At 39.6% G+C, this 15,068-nt stretch overlaps 1 protein-coding gene across 2 annotated transcripts in view; it reads left to right on the top strand.

Moving 5' to 3' along the window:
• Window positions 1–667: 667 nt before the first annotated feature.
• LOC108884763 (collagen alpha-1(XX) chain) overlaps window positions 668–15,068 on the top strand; it is a 33,406-nt gene continuing 19,005 nt past the window's right edge. For both annotated transcript variants that reach the window (XM_018678855.2, XM_018678840.2), the window contains exons 1-6: window positions 668–1,503; window positions 4,399–4,518; window positions 6,666–6,770; window positions 10,708–10,851; window positions 12,450–12,632; window positions 14,698–14,895. In XM_018678855.2, coding sequence (XP_018534371.1) covers window positions 4,413–4,518; window positions 6,666–6,770; window positions 10,708–10,851; window positions 12,450–12,632; window positions 14,698–14,895 — 736 coding nt within the window. In that variant the 5' untranslated portion in view covers window positions 668–1,503; window positions 4,399–4,412. The remainder of the gene's footprint in view (window positions 1,504–4,398; window positions 4,519–6,665; window positions 6,771–10,707; window positions 10,852–12,449; window positions 12,633–14,697; window positions 14,896–15,068) is intronic.

The raw sequence follows: 15,068 nt of genomic DNA, 5'->3' as shown, positions 1-15,068 counted from the left end.
AAGCCCTATATATGACTATGATACCAAGCCATGACTCAGATCCCAGACATGAAGTCCTCAGAGTAAAACAGATGTGTACTGCACCATTACAAAGGTCAGGTTTGTTGGCGTAAAGACCCTCTCAACATCTTTCTGATCCATCTGATCTTTTTTAATCAAGTGTCTTGCTCTAACTGAACATGAAGAATTAACTGTGCTGCAGGGCTGGAAACTGTTGAATCTAACATCAGTGGTTTCCAACCAGAGTCACTATTACAAATGATGGAATGACTATACCTTAATGTGCCTTTGTTGATATCAGAGTCAAGAAGACTACTTGCTATTGTCAAAATCCATCATGATTACATCAGTGATTATGTAGCTGAAGAACTGATGTTTTAAGCCATTTAAGAATTTAAACCTCTTTGAATGTTTGTTTTTTTGGTCATGATTTTCTGTAAAAATGCAGCATTGCTGCAATATGTTGTAAAATAAAGTGAAAAGTAAAACTAGAATATTTAATTCTAGAATAACTCAAATGTCATATCTTTCTCCTTCTTCCTTACCAGGTTAGATTTTATTGCAATCCTGTCCATCCATTTGATTACATTTACTCATGAGTAAAGATGCCATGCTAACTTGAGTTGTCATCAAGGTAATTGAGTTTATTTACACTTAACTTGGTTAACTGTGGTTCTGCAGCACAGGTCTCAGGTCTGGTTCTAATCTAATGTACTACTAATCAAGTACTCCTCCATTTAAAGCTGGAACCAGTTTTACCAAGAGCACTGAAATCTGTGTACCCTTACTTCCTCTGCAAAATGCCCACAGTTGAAATATTGTTGTGTTGTTGTATAATTGTAACCTTCAGTTGTTGTCTCTGACTTAAAGGTGTTGTCTTTGCTCTAAGTAGGTTTTCATGTTTGTGCTCACACTTTGTTACACAAATACACACCCTGCACCTGGTTGACCTGCCAGCATTTACACTCATGCAGATTATCCTCCGAGGATGGTCACGTCCCAACATACCTGTTTGGAAATTTAATCATACACTAATGCAGTTCTCATGGAAAATAAGCGCCTAAGATAAACTTGTGTTTTCCGCAAGCCATTGTTTTTCAGTCCAACGTGTTCACTACATTTAACACCTACAGAAATCTTTTGTCAAACCAGTGACAGAAGTTAATAGATCAATAGTAAAAGGATACAGATCTTATAAATGGTACAGGACCGCTGAGTTCCTATAGGACAGGTATTATAGCACGTCAGGTCAATATAGTGTGTACTTGTGCTTGACTTGTTTCGTCTGTAGAGGTTTTTATAGTTTTCTCCGGAGCACCACGCCCATGCTAAAGCAGCAGGAGGGCCGTGCTTCTCGGATTTCACCCCAGAGGAGTCCAGATAGGACCTGATGAAGGGAGCTGGCTTCACAGTTTAGCGGAACTGGCGCGTATTGACATCCCACCTTTGGTATGCTGCGCGGAGCCTGTCTGAAGGAATAACCTGGACTCACCAAACAGCCAGGTAAGACCTCACCTGGCTGCTCTAAGATGGCGAAAAACCTTGTTGTATCATCGTCACTTCGCACAGTTCTTATGTTCATGAGGTCTCTCAACTTAAGGAGTGAGATGGGGTTTATCTTCAAAGTCTAGTTGCCGTCTGTTGTTCCAAACTGTGGTGAAAAATAAACGTTTTTACGCTAGCGGACACAGGTGGTACTTTCAACTTTGCTAAATACATACATTAAAAATAACTGTCAGCACATACTTATTATTGATTTAAATCAGTTTTATTACATTTTCTTGCATTATACGCATTGACGTTATTATACATGCTAATGTCCGCAGTAACGCAGTTGTGTTGTTCGCTGTGACAATAAACACGGCGATTAGCAGCTAATTGCAGTCCCTCTTTTTTAGCATTTATAAGCAGTAAAAAAAAACCCTTCAAGCAGTGGTTCTATAACCTATAGAGCAAGTATCTCTTAGAACACTTTTAGTGCTTATTAATTTATGATATTTTTCAGCAAGTACAACATTTCCTGTGAAGAAATATTAGGTATTGTTATAATATTATGTTATAGTATTATGTTTTTATCATTGTCATTTTCTCATTTGGTCATAGGCTACATCACCGTTCACTTTTGGGTTACTACAGGAAGACTTAGAGTAGTGGACTTACTTGCAACGTCATTGTAGTATGTTACAGACCATTTAGTTAATGTATATACAATGTTTCTAAATGCTACATGGAGGGACATAAAGTGATGTTGCTTAAGCAGTTAGGAGTGAGTGTCTATGTAACATCACTTTCATATTACAGTATATGGTAGTTCTTAAGTCAGCTAAAACCAATTTTCAACTTAATTGAACTTGAAATAAAATCAGATTTCTGAAGTCCAGTGTTGCACATTTTTTTCCATCCCTTCATCAGCAGGCCACCTGGATACTTGCTGGGTTAACTAGAGTTCAGGCCGTTTTGTGGTGGTCATTTTTTTCCTTGTGAGGTCACTCTGAGGGCAGTAAATCAATATGTGAATGATAATATTGACTTGAGGCCATTTTAGTCCCACTATATTGTAGACAGTTCCACAAATAATAGAAATCACTGCAGTTTGATTTTATCCCCAGTAGACTGACTCTTTCCTCTCTGCATGTCGATCCACCGGTGTATTGCATAACAATACTCATCTTTTCCTCTGTGTCTGACAGGCAGGCAGACAGGTATGCATGACTTATGACTCAAGTATAAACTCGGACATTCACACAACAGTCAGACAAGCAGGCACATGAAACATGGGAAAACATACAAAAAGAGCACCACAGTCACGTCACATACTGCACATGATGTCTGTAAATCAAGTGGTCTGAAAAGCCTTTAGGCAGGCTGGAAGTTTTCCTTACACTGTCTTCAGTGGTGGCCTGTCTAATCATGACGTACATCTAAAGTAGTAAGCTCTGACAGAAGCTCATTAAAATATGAATTAAACAAATACTGTAAATAAAGCCAGGTCTCATTGTGAAATGAAATAGATTCAACACTAACAAAAAAATAAACTTGACTACCACCATCAATAGAAATGATTCTGTATTCTGATATGTGCTTAATATTGAGGTTCTTCAGGTCAGCGCATTATGCCATCAGTGGCAACCTCCACTTTACTAAATAACCCTGGATAATTTCATTTTTTCTAAGCTCTTCTCTCATGCACAGTCAGTGGTCTGTGAATGCCTATATAATAGCTGAACCATCAGTCAGTTAATTGTAGCTTTGTTCAGCCTGCATGCTGTTGAACAGTGTTCTTATTCATAAAGAACAATGTCAGAGTTTTTGCCCTTGTTTTCGAAAGAGCACCTGCCTACACATCTTATATAAATTTTCTACTGTTCCTACTCCCAGTGTATTTCAAGACAGACAAGAGATAGACTACATTTAGCTTTATTTTATTGAAGTCAGGCCTTATAAAATGAGCTGTGGTCATTTAACTTTTTGATTTATGACTCCCAAATGCAAATTATATCTAGTTAGGATGTTTGTATACAGATGTATTGTAGCAGGGTGAAAACAATGGCTCTCAAGGCTCTTAACTTTGTTGTAAATTATAAATAATATTTTTCTATTCATCAGACAATCAGCATTAAAACATTCTAGTAATGTAATTTGTGCAGTCAAAGGATCCAGAATTAGTTTAAGGCATTACATTTTAGTGTACATTTTGTATACTGCTAAATGTCGGCTGTCTCAGACAGAGGTGTGTGGGTTTTATGACGTCTGCTGGGCTGTGTGTTTGTTAATATTACAGCCCTGTGCATGTCATTAGCTGTGTGAAGTTTGAGGGTCTGTAATGGAGACAAACACTGAAGCACCTGTAGTCTGAGTCAGCCATAAAAGAGTTCCCATGGGAAAAGGTGACAGGATTTGTTGGTGCCAGGTAAAGAAACAAATATTGTGCCTTTTCCCCCCAATTTTTCTTTCTTGCCAACTGTTGTGTTGACATGAAACCAATTCAAAAGCCACCAATCTTTCCAGAAAAGAACAATGTCAGCCAGTATTTTATTATTTGAATGATGATTGATTTGCAAATTATTCTCTTTATTTTATCATTTGTTGACATATTCAGATTTTTGTTTGCTCTCATGGAAAAGAAGGGAAAACAGCAAATCTTTGCATGACAAGCTGGACCAAATGATTCTGAAAACAAATGTTTGCTTTAAGAATTACTTCAGTAACAACTCAGATTTGTTGCTGATGATTTTTCTGTTGATCAAGGGGAGATACTAGAGTTTCACACACCAGCCAAGTCACTTGACTTAACTTTATATGTGATAAATTAATTATATCAATATTATATCAATACAAATGGCACTAGTGTTATATATCATAATGAAATATTAATACCTTTGCTTTTCGTGTTTCCAGGCTCTACCTGTCTCATGGCTCCTCACCTCCTCGCTTCATCATCATCATCATCTTTGTGGCTAATGCTGTGTTACCTGCTCAGTGTCCTCCTGCTGCTGTCCCCAGGGGTCCATGGCCAAGGTAGAGTGCCATTCATGACCAGTATAGCCCTCTGATTACTATTGAAAGGACAGCATGTTACACACACAGCTAGAGATGATGGGCTGAAGTAGTACAGCATGCAAGCAGGCTCCTCACAGGGAGAAAAACTGTGTTGTATTATAGCATGTGGTTGAAAATATCATTTAGTTACTAAATGTAGCTAACATTGCAACTGATAAAATTGTAGTACTGACACAAAGCAACTACTTCATGTTCTGTTTTTTTTTTTTTTAAGTAGAAGTAAAGAATAGCCTCGCTCTTTTTTGTAATGAGGCATACTGTTAGGAATAGTATCTGGTTAGCTAGCCATGTCCCAAAAAATATCAAATGTTTTACCATAACCAATAATGTTAGTAAACGTAGTGCCATAAAATCTCAAAAAATAATTGTGAAATGTTATGAAAATTAATTGTAATGTAGAATTGGCACAGCCTTATTCTTTTTTAGTAAGGAGACATACTGCAAGCATTGGTAGCTTGTTAGCTGCCTACACTATACTCTGTGTTTCGCCAATGTTAGCAAACACAATGTCATAACTTCTCACACAAGTCAATCATTTTATCTATTTTAAAACAAGCATTTATGGTCTGATCTTCACCATAATAGTTTATATATAATGTTTACCATTTAGCTTAGTTTAGTTTATTATTTACAGTTTCTCATCACATAAGAGGTATTTGTATTAGTTTGCCATGAAACAGATTGTTCTTTTTCTCACTTCTAAACAATGGTGTCGAAGACAAAAGCTAACATATGGCCTCTGTAGACTAGGCTAGATTGAGCATGAGAGATGGATAACTGAAAATATGGCTGATATGCTGTTGCTATAGCACGTTTCAAGCAGGGAAAATATAATTTGCAAAACATTGCCATACAGACCTAGTGAGCACTTTATTAGAATCACCATACTAATACTGGGTAGGGCCTCCATTTGCTCCTATAACAACCTCAGTTCTTTGTGGCATGGATTCCACAAGACGTTGGAAACATTCCTTTCTTATTCTGCTCCATGTTGACATGACTGCATTGCATCACTTCTGCAGATTTGTCATCTGCACATTGAGGCTGCAAATCTTTTGCTCTGCCACATCCCAAAGGTGTTCTGTTAGATAGACAGATAGACAGATTAATTTAAAAATTTGAGTTTTCCTTGTCAATAATAAATATTTATTAAACATGCTCTGCATATTTGTTCATTTTTAGTAATAATAATAATAAAAAAAAGGATTAAATCAGAAAGACTCAAAGGGTTTACTATTTCAGCGCTGAACTAAAAAATGTCACAAACCAGATGCTCTTACCCCACAAATCAGGAAGTACAACAGAGCTACTGTGCTTGTCTACATATGCGCTCGTCTGCCTGGAAAAGTTGTTTTTGTTAGTGGGTCTGTTAGACCTTGACCCCCATCAGACCCTATGTGATCCTCTGCAAGGCACCCAAGAAAATGAGCCTCCAGAGGCCCCTGGCCCAAATATACAGTCACACACACACACAAACACAGACATGCACATTCACACATGAATACATACATGCCAGATAGAAAAAGATCTATTGACTGCTTAGGGTCATACATCCACATAAGTGATGAAGGCAGAGTTCTGTGATTCATGTTCATGTCTACACTCCTTTGTCTTATTTGCTTCCGTTTTCCCCCTCACCCCCTCATCTTCCTCTCCATCTTTTACCCCGCCACATAGCACATACAAAATCCTGACACAGTGTAAGTCTGTGACGTTCCTCTGACATGACCTATGACCTTCCAGTCCCCAACCAGCGTCCTGTTCCTGTTTCTATACCAGACGAGAGGACAGGGCATGCTTTGATGGATGAACAGGCAGCTGGACAGAGGGATGGATGGAGGGTGAGAGGATAGAAACATGAAAGACACTTGTTGTTAGAAAACCCCTGCTGGAAATTATGTAGATGAAGTCGAAACAAGAGATGGATTTGATTTAGGGAGAAGGAAGTGAGAGGGCTTGTTTCTTTGATCTCTGAAAAGCCTGCAACTGTCATGCTCTCCTCTTTCTCTTGACCCAAATCCTTGACTGGGAAACACAGACACTTGTACATTTTCAAAACCTGAATTTATTTTTGTTTTCTCCTCCATTTGTCTCTGAATATCAAGGTCGTCTTAAGCTGACAGTCCTGTCTGAGGACAGACTGCAGATGAAATGGAAGGAGGCTGATGGACCCATTCAGGGCTACAAGGTCCGAGTGAGACCCATCTCAGGTGAGACTTTCTTGGATGTATTTAAGTGCTGAAAACTACTCCTTGTCAAACAAGAAGACAGAGAGTGTGACTGGCAAAAGCTCTACCACAGACATTGTTTTTCTTAAGGAACAGTTGAATAGCCAGCATCAAGAGAACGTAAAGGATGTGATTGTTATAACTAATGATGGAAAGTGACCCAAATGTAGAACATAGACTCTAGTGTTCAAGGTTTCAAAAGGGTTTATTACAAAATGAAAAAAGGGGAAGATGATGAAGAGGGCAGATGGATTAGGCAGGCTAAGGTTGTGGGTGAGGCTGGGGTGCAGACTGGCTGATGTGTGGAGCGTGGCTTGAGATACAGGGAGGCAGGAGAGAGGAATCGGGGACCTGGAGCACAGGAGAAGCAGGGTTAGCTCAGGGAAAAAAAACAAAGAGACAAGGAATCAAAAAACTGAGCAACAAGGTGGCAAAAGTGTAAATATGTCACTGAATGACAGAAAGATCTGGTGATGAGTGGAGACAAGACCAGGGTTTAAATACTGCAGAGTTAATGAGGGAAGGGAAAACAGGAAAAACAGGGAAATAGGGAAAAAAAAAACCCATCCGTGGTATATACAGAGTAACCAGAAGGATTTTGAAATCAGCTCAGTAAAGATAGCCGATGCAAAGACACCAGAACAAGTGATTTCTTAGATCATGTGACGACACTGGCGGCTGTGTTTTGGACCAAATGTTGACCTTATAAAGGTCATGTCTGTAAACATGTCTCTGATTTTACAAGCTGAGAGGAATCATTGACTGTGACAGATTTGTATGTCATCAGCATAGCAGTGATAAGTTATGTTGTTTTTTGACCCAGGAGCAGCAAGCACTCAAAGGAAAAAAGTGGCCATAGTACTGGTGTGTATTTCAGCATGAGAATGACACCGTGTGCAGAGCAAGAGAATAAAGAAGTTTTGTCTGAGTTTTGTGTAGAGTGGTGCAGTGCATGGAGCAGTGGATGTTTTCACCTCAGAATTTACTGTAACTGCATGCACTTGCTGTTAAGACCATTCAGTACTGCAAACCTGTTTTGAGGGCAAGAATATTTTATTTTAAACACAGACCCACAGGCCTGTGCAAAACTGAATGTAGTGGTTCTTTATTATAGTCAAATGATAAAAAGGTGGTAACTCTCATTTTAAGATGCATAAAAACATCAAAAGGCTAGATTAACTTTTGGAGGCTTTCATAGCAGCTCCTTATTCTTAGAGGCACTTAAGGTCTCTATAGGTGAGAAGTAATTTGCCAGGTAAGTAGGCTCTGAGATAATAGCTTTTACAGAGAAAATTATTGGCAATTTCTATCCATTTATAGTGATGGATCACAGCTGGACAAGTCAGCAGTGCAGTGCTATAATTTAGAGCCTTTATTGTATTTTCTGCCTCCTGTCTTCTTCTCCCTTCCCCACTCTTACTTACAGTGCTATATAATGATTTAGTTGATCTGAGTTATTGATCTGAGTAATCAAAAGTTCATAACTATAGAGTTATAATAGTGCCAATATACAGTTTATTTCCCCAGAGACTTACAGCATATTCCGAATTACAACATAATAACCAGAACAGTAAGGAAATGTTTCCTGTTTGGTTAGAAGTAATTTTATTTTTTTCTGTTGTAGAATCACTCTTCAGAGTCACACTGAAAATGTTTGACTGGGATCAAATATGCATAATCATACTTTATGAAGTTTCTTGCATGCACTCTTAGAAAAGAGGCAAAGCTTTAGAGGGATAACATTGCTGTTTGGTTTTACGACACCCATTGCAGTCAGGTGAAATGAATGATTGCTGTATGTATTGTTTTTCATTTTGTTATTGGAACGCATCCAGAAAACCCTCACATTCTTTGGCTCTGCTGTTGGTTTGCTTTTATGTATCTGCACCAACAACAAATTTAGTAGAAGCTCTTATTATTTTATCACATGCAGGGAAATTGTAGCAAAACATTGGAGCTTTGACGTGAAATGAATGGAGTCACAGTTGTGAAGGACCCCAGTTCTCACTGTTGTACCTACATTTCTTAAGTGTAAATCACACTTTAGTTACAGATACAGTGTGTAAGTCATTCATGTACTATATGAGGTATAAAATGGATTGCCAATCTAACTGAAACAGCATGTAAATGTAGTGTGAAAGTGCCTTTCATCTCACTGTAATCCAGAATGCCATGAATGTGACAACTCTCTTGCTTCACAGGTGATGGTTTGGATAAGAATGCAGCAGCCTCCTCCTCCCCTCCTCCTTCACATCTGCAATTTTTCCTTCCCCTCTAACTTCTTCCTCAACATTGTTTTCTCTCTGTCTCCTTCTTATCTCCCATTCCACACTGTGCAGCTAAGCCCAGGCAGGTCTGAAAGAGAGGGAGAGAGAGGGGGGCTTAGAAGATGATTTCAGTCCAACACAAGACTTGTCGTGCCTAGAGGTGTAGGGTCTGTGAGGTGGAGGGGGCAGGGGGCAGTAAGAGGGTGGTGTTGATGAGATTAAAGGGGCTAGGCAGTAGAATTCTGGGAAATCCATTAAAAAGAATTGCAGAAGGTTGCAACATAGGTCTGTGATTTTGAGGGCAGACAAGGAAGCAGTGTATCATTATTATAGAACAGAAAAAGATGTTGAGGACCAGATAGAGCAGAAATGAATTTCACAGCAAGCTGCTTAAAACTCTCCTGCTATTAGCTTCAGGAAAAATATGAATACAGTTTGACTCATTTTAGACTCATTTACTTCAGGTTTAACAGATGCACTTCACATTTCCCAAGATTTCATTCAGTCTAATCAAACAAGTACTAAGAGAAGTGTGCATAATCTAGAAGGGTACTTGGCTGTTGGAGTAGGCTGTACATCACAGTATATGGTAAATGCCTCTTTTAAAATGGACTGTGGCACTGACTTATCAAACTAGTATAACTCCAGTCAGACCTAAAGGATTACTGCAGTATGACGCTGGAACATTTAGACATTTTTGTTCACTTATTTATTGCTGACTTAAGCAGCTTAAACTCTCGGGAAAACACAGAAGCGGATCTGACTTAGACATCCAAGGCCAGTGGACTGTGGAGAGGGAGGGCCATCTGTACTGTATCACTTATCATCTAGTAGTGTTTTTAAAAAAATATTCTGTAACAATAAAATAACATTTATAATGCAAAAAGTGAAGCTGAGCCTGCAGTTGAATATAAATTGTGACAAATGATGTGAGAGCAAGAAGACAACTAAGGCTGTTCTGTATTTTTGAATTATTATAAGAACATCTAAGCATTACAATGATGACATAATGTGAAACTTTGAACAAAACTTCTTGCAACTGGAAGCAAGTGGTTAAACACTCTTTGTAAGCAAGTTAACATGGGAACCAGCCAGGGTTGCTTCTCTCTGCTACTTTACTCTTTATATACAAATAATTGGATTACATATGATGACTCATTGTAATGATTAAATCTGCTGTAGATGGGTTATAAACAAGATCAGATGAATCAGCATATAGGAGCCAGGTGTCTGATCTTGTCATAGCCTCTCATAGCTTTCAAAACTAGAGAGATGATCACAGACTACAAGAGAGGGAATTGTGGGAAACTATTTTTGAAATTGCAAAGCAGTAGCAAAAAGTGTGAATTTCTTTGGCACTACATTGTCTGATAACCTTAAATGATTTTGCTTGGTAGTCTAACTAATGCCAGAAGACGCACATTAAAGAAAGCTGTCAAAAAACCTCTGATCTCTGTCAGTCTGGCTTCTCTAAAAGGCTCAAAACATCACTGGAAATTATATGAAGGAAGTACTTTTGTAATTATTTTAATTACTTTTCAGACTTTCTTCTGCTATTGTGTGATGCCAGGAACTGACTTTCTTCTTAGACTCAATCTCTCACAACACCAAGACAGTCATTTCTCAACCAAAATGCTTGTCCTCTTTTCCAGAGGTCCCACAGCCAGAGCTGATGCTGACCACCACACGGGGCCGGGCTACTGTGGCAGGACTGGACTCCAGTCAGGAATATGCCCTCCAAGTCCTCGTGCTCAATGGGACAACAGAGAAGCTTCTCGCAAAGAGAAGATTCACAAGTAAGAAACACAACGAGGTGGATGGGAGACGTCAGAAAGGTTGGCTGAGAAAAGGGAAGGAAATAGAGGACTGAGGGAGGGGATGAACATAAAGGGAACAAATGGCTTACAAGAGTTTATAGGGATTGTGTGCCAGAAGAAAATGCATGTCAGGTAAATCACAGGAGAGCAGGAACAGAAATATAGTGTTACTCTATGTGTAATGGCCTTTGATATCAGGCTGAGCTATGTCATAGTAAAGGTTAAAGCACTGGAAAGAAATAAACATAGTGCGTGGAATAATAGGAGGTATAAGGTAGGTTATTCATGTGAATGGGCAAGAGTGAGCATCACTACATAACTATATACATCATCGTATATAGGATTTTTCATCTGTGATCCATACATTTTATTTCTGATACACTGGAATTCACAAAACATGCTACAGTTTTTTTGTGGGGTTGAACAAGGGACATTAAATCCACATGCATAATGTGATGTGCCACTGACTAGAGATAAAAAAAAAACAATAATAACACCCTGTTGTTGAGTACTGTTGGTTCTGTGATGTTGGCAAGACAGCAGAGTTGTATGATAGGAAGTGCTATTCCAACTGGATTACAGGCTGCAAGTGGGTTGTGTTTGAACTTACCATGTGTACTTACATACATTAAATGTGTTCCTGGGTTGTAAATCTGTCCACCAACACATGTTCCTCTGTGGCTCACAAAGGCAACCTTAACAACAAAATTAGTCAGTAATGGCCTTCTACTCTCTACAGTGTGAGTGTGTAGAAGGGCAGGCAGCTTGCAGAGAGTTTGTTATTTCCTGCAGCAGTGACAGTGAATCCCATCACAGCTCTCTGTCTACTGATTCCCCCTGATTTGTGAGCCTGTTATACTTTTGACATTTTATTGTTAGGCTGTGACTAATCCCCTCCCAGGGCTCATATTAGATTGAAAAATATGTGGATATAGCCTGTGGTTGCTTGCGAACCGTACGCGTGATTGTAGGTTACTGTGTCGAGTGGGGCATGTCCAGGCAGGCCAGGAAAACATGTCGACTTGGAAATTCACCCGCTGTCTCGCTGGAATGATGGCAGTTTGGGAATTCCTTCCTGATGCGTCTTCATCTTTCCCATTTGTTTTAAGCCCCTTGGGGCCCAGCACTTATTTTGAGCCATGCTAGTGATACGGTTACCGTGTGAAGGCAGTTCTTGTTTCCTTGGAAATTTCACCCTCAATTTGCTGTTGTTGACCTTGTCTCTTTACTCCAGGCAAAGATTTGCCAATGAGAACTGCTGAGGAAGTTAAGCCAGCAATATAAGTAATATATATAATATATAAGTAATAAACCATACCAGACAGCTCTATCTTTACCACTAGCATAGTCAGCCTGTTGCTTATTGGATCTCAAAGTTATTTCATGTGGACTGGGATTCAAGGAGGTTTCATATTTACTGTATACTGGAGCATCTTAAGATAATTGTGAAATTGTGTAAAAAATGTTTTTCTTTTTACTACCTTTTGTAGAGGGTATCAGAGTTCTGTATTATAATATATTGACATTCATATGATTATTTATATGTGATTCCCTTTGCTGCACTTTCTCTCCTCCAGTGGAGGGTCTGCGGGAGGAGGAAATGATCCGCAGTGGTAGCCGAGAGCAGAGGAAGAAGATGTTGCCAGGCGGGTCAGGGTCAGGAGACCTGGACGATGCAACAGAGGCTCTGCTGGGCCTGCCAACAATTCTGTATCCAGACCCCCCCACCACCACCACCACTGCTGCTACTACTACTACAGGTAGTGCATGCTAATAATAACACTACATTCACACACACTCACACACATCTTGGTGTTATTACAGTATGATGACTTGGATCCTGGCAAAATAAGAGGCAATTTATAGAGTAACATGATGATACAGGAGCACAAAGTGATTTCCAGTGCAGGGGAGACAATCATACATAAATAATCAACAGCATAAAAATGAAGTTACTCATAAAACCAATATTGATAAAGTAAAAACACACAGCAAATGAACCAAATCTGGTGGTAACATGTCAAACCTGTAGTGGTCAGACAAGTCAAGTCAAATCAGTTTTATTTATATAGCGCCAATTCACAACAGAAGTTATCTCGAGGCACTATACAGCTGGATCATGGGAGCAGCATGAGACTCTACAGCTCCGGAGGCAGAACCCTGCAGTGAGAGACTGCAGAAGAAAGAGAGAGAGAGAGAGAGAGAGAGAGAGAGAGAGAGGCACAGCCTGGACAATAATGTGCTTGCGGGAAGAAACACACAGTTAGAGTGATGCAGCAATATTAAGACGGTGTATAGTAATCTCGTCAGCAGGACAACATGGACAACATTTACTAACTACTAAGCTTAACTGATGCATTGAGACTGACCCAACCCGCTGAAGGAAAAAATGGTAACCTGAAATAAGAATCAGAATAAAATGCTAACCGAAAGTTAAAGCATAAAGATGAGATTTTAAATTTGGATTTAAAGGCCTCATTTGAGTCAGCCTGTCTAATATCTATAGGGAGGTTGTTCCAGAGGAAGGGGGCCCGATAGGAGAAGGCCCTGCAGCCTGCTGACTTCTTTTTAACTCTGGGGACAGACAGCAGCCCTGCACTCTGAGAACACAGGGCATGGGAGGGAATATAAGGATTAAGAAGATTAGACAGATATGAGGGGGCTAGCCCATTTAGAGTTTTATAGGTCATTAAGAGAACTTTAAAGTCTGATCTAACATGAATAAGGAACCAGTGAAGGGAGGCTAAAACTGGAGTAATGTGGTCAGATTTTCTCCACTCAGAATGCTGCAGCTAATGCAGAACCATTTATAGACTTTTAGTGCTAGCACGTGGTAGTCCCGAAAACAAAACATTACAATAATCAAGTCTAGAGGAAACAAAGGTGTGAACTAGAATTTCAGCATCTGCCATGGAAAGAAAGGACCAAATCCTAGCTATTTTGCGTAAGTGAAAAAAGGCAGTCTTTGTAATGCTGTACTGTTGCACTTGTGTAGACAAGGCAAGTCTATAGAAACGTCTTTTAAGGCATGATTTAAAAGCTGAGACAGTGCCAACAGAGTGAATACTAAGACTTTCTCAAGGCTAAAGCAAAAGCTTGATCATCCTTTGACTTTAACCTTGGTTCTGGAAAAGCTAATAGGTCTAACCCATAAAATCTAAGAGGCTGATCTACACTGATACTTGGCTGTGTAAAGCCTTCTTTGGAAGATTTTTTAATTATTTCCAAAAGAAGCTAGTAACCAGTGCAAAGAGCCTAAAACCCTGGATGATTATTTTGATGATGAGGATCAGAGCAGACTGCTCTGTCTGCTCTGATCCTCCTCTCTCATTGTAATGCTGACAGAGAGGAGAGACACCACAGAAATGTTGCCAGCACACACCTACAAGCAAGCAAGCACTCGAGTGTACTGTACGGACAGTATACTGTATTTATGTAGGGCTATGCCAAAGAGCTTTGGCACAAATACGCATGTAATAATGACAGCCCAGCAACAGTAGGTGGAATAACCGTCTTTAGAGAACATGAAGGAACACAGGAAATATAAAAGCAGGGGCAAGATTAATGGAGGACAGGAGGACAAGGAAGGTGAGGGTTTGTTAGACATTTTTGATCTATCAGGGAAAGGCAATAAAAATGTAACTTGTTAATTATAAAAAACTATGTTCATGTGTTAACAATGAAATAATGTTTCTCACTTTTCCCTTTGATACTTGGCCAGCAGTAGATTTCCTGTCACATACAACCTCAACTGGCCTCCTTAACAATCTTTTCTTATCTTGGTGTAACCCCACCCATGTGCTTGCCATTACCTTTCTCTTCCAGAGCCCCCAGCTACAGAAACCCCCTCTCAGCTCCCTGATGAGGCCCCAGAGAAAACTGCTAGAGATAAGAGGAAGAGGAAGAAAGAAAAAGAGCGGGATCGGTCTAAGGTGGAGAACAAAGAGGAGCAGGGGACGACGCAGGGCAAACAGGCCGAGGACAAACCGAGGAAGACACCCTTCTCTACCCAGCCAGTTACAGGTTACCTCTGCTGTTACAAAAACCCAGCATGACAAAGATCTAAATGGACATTTGTTACTTAAATGAACCAAAACATGATGGTAGTGATTAGGACAGCTCCCTGTAAGCAGGAAGCTAAGCAGGTTGTCTTAAGGAATGTCTGGCCACCATCAACTTTGGCTCTTCTTATGAGT

This window comes from Lates calcarifer, linkage group LG6 (genome assembly GCF_001640805.2).
Source record: "Lates calcarifer isolate ASB-BC8 linkage group LG6, TLL_Latcal_v3, whole genome shotgun sequence".
Classification (NCBI taxonomy): Eukaryota; Metazoa; Chordata; class Actinopteri; family Centropomidae; genus Lates; species Lates calcarifer.
Note: the sequence above shows the minus strand (reverse complement) of the source record. Positions and strands in the feature narration are given on the sequence as shown.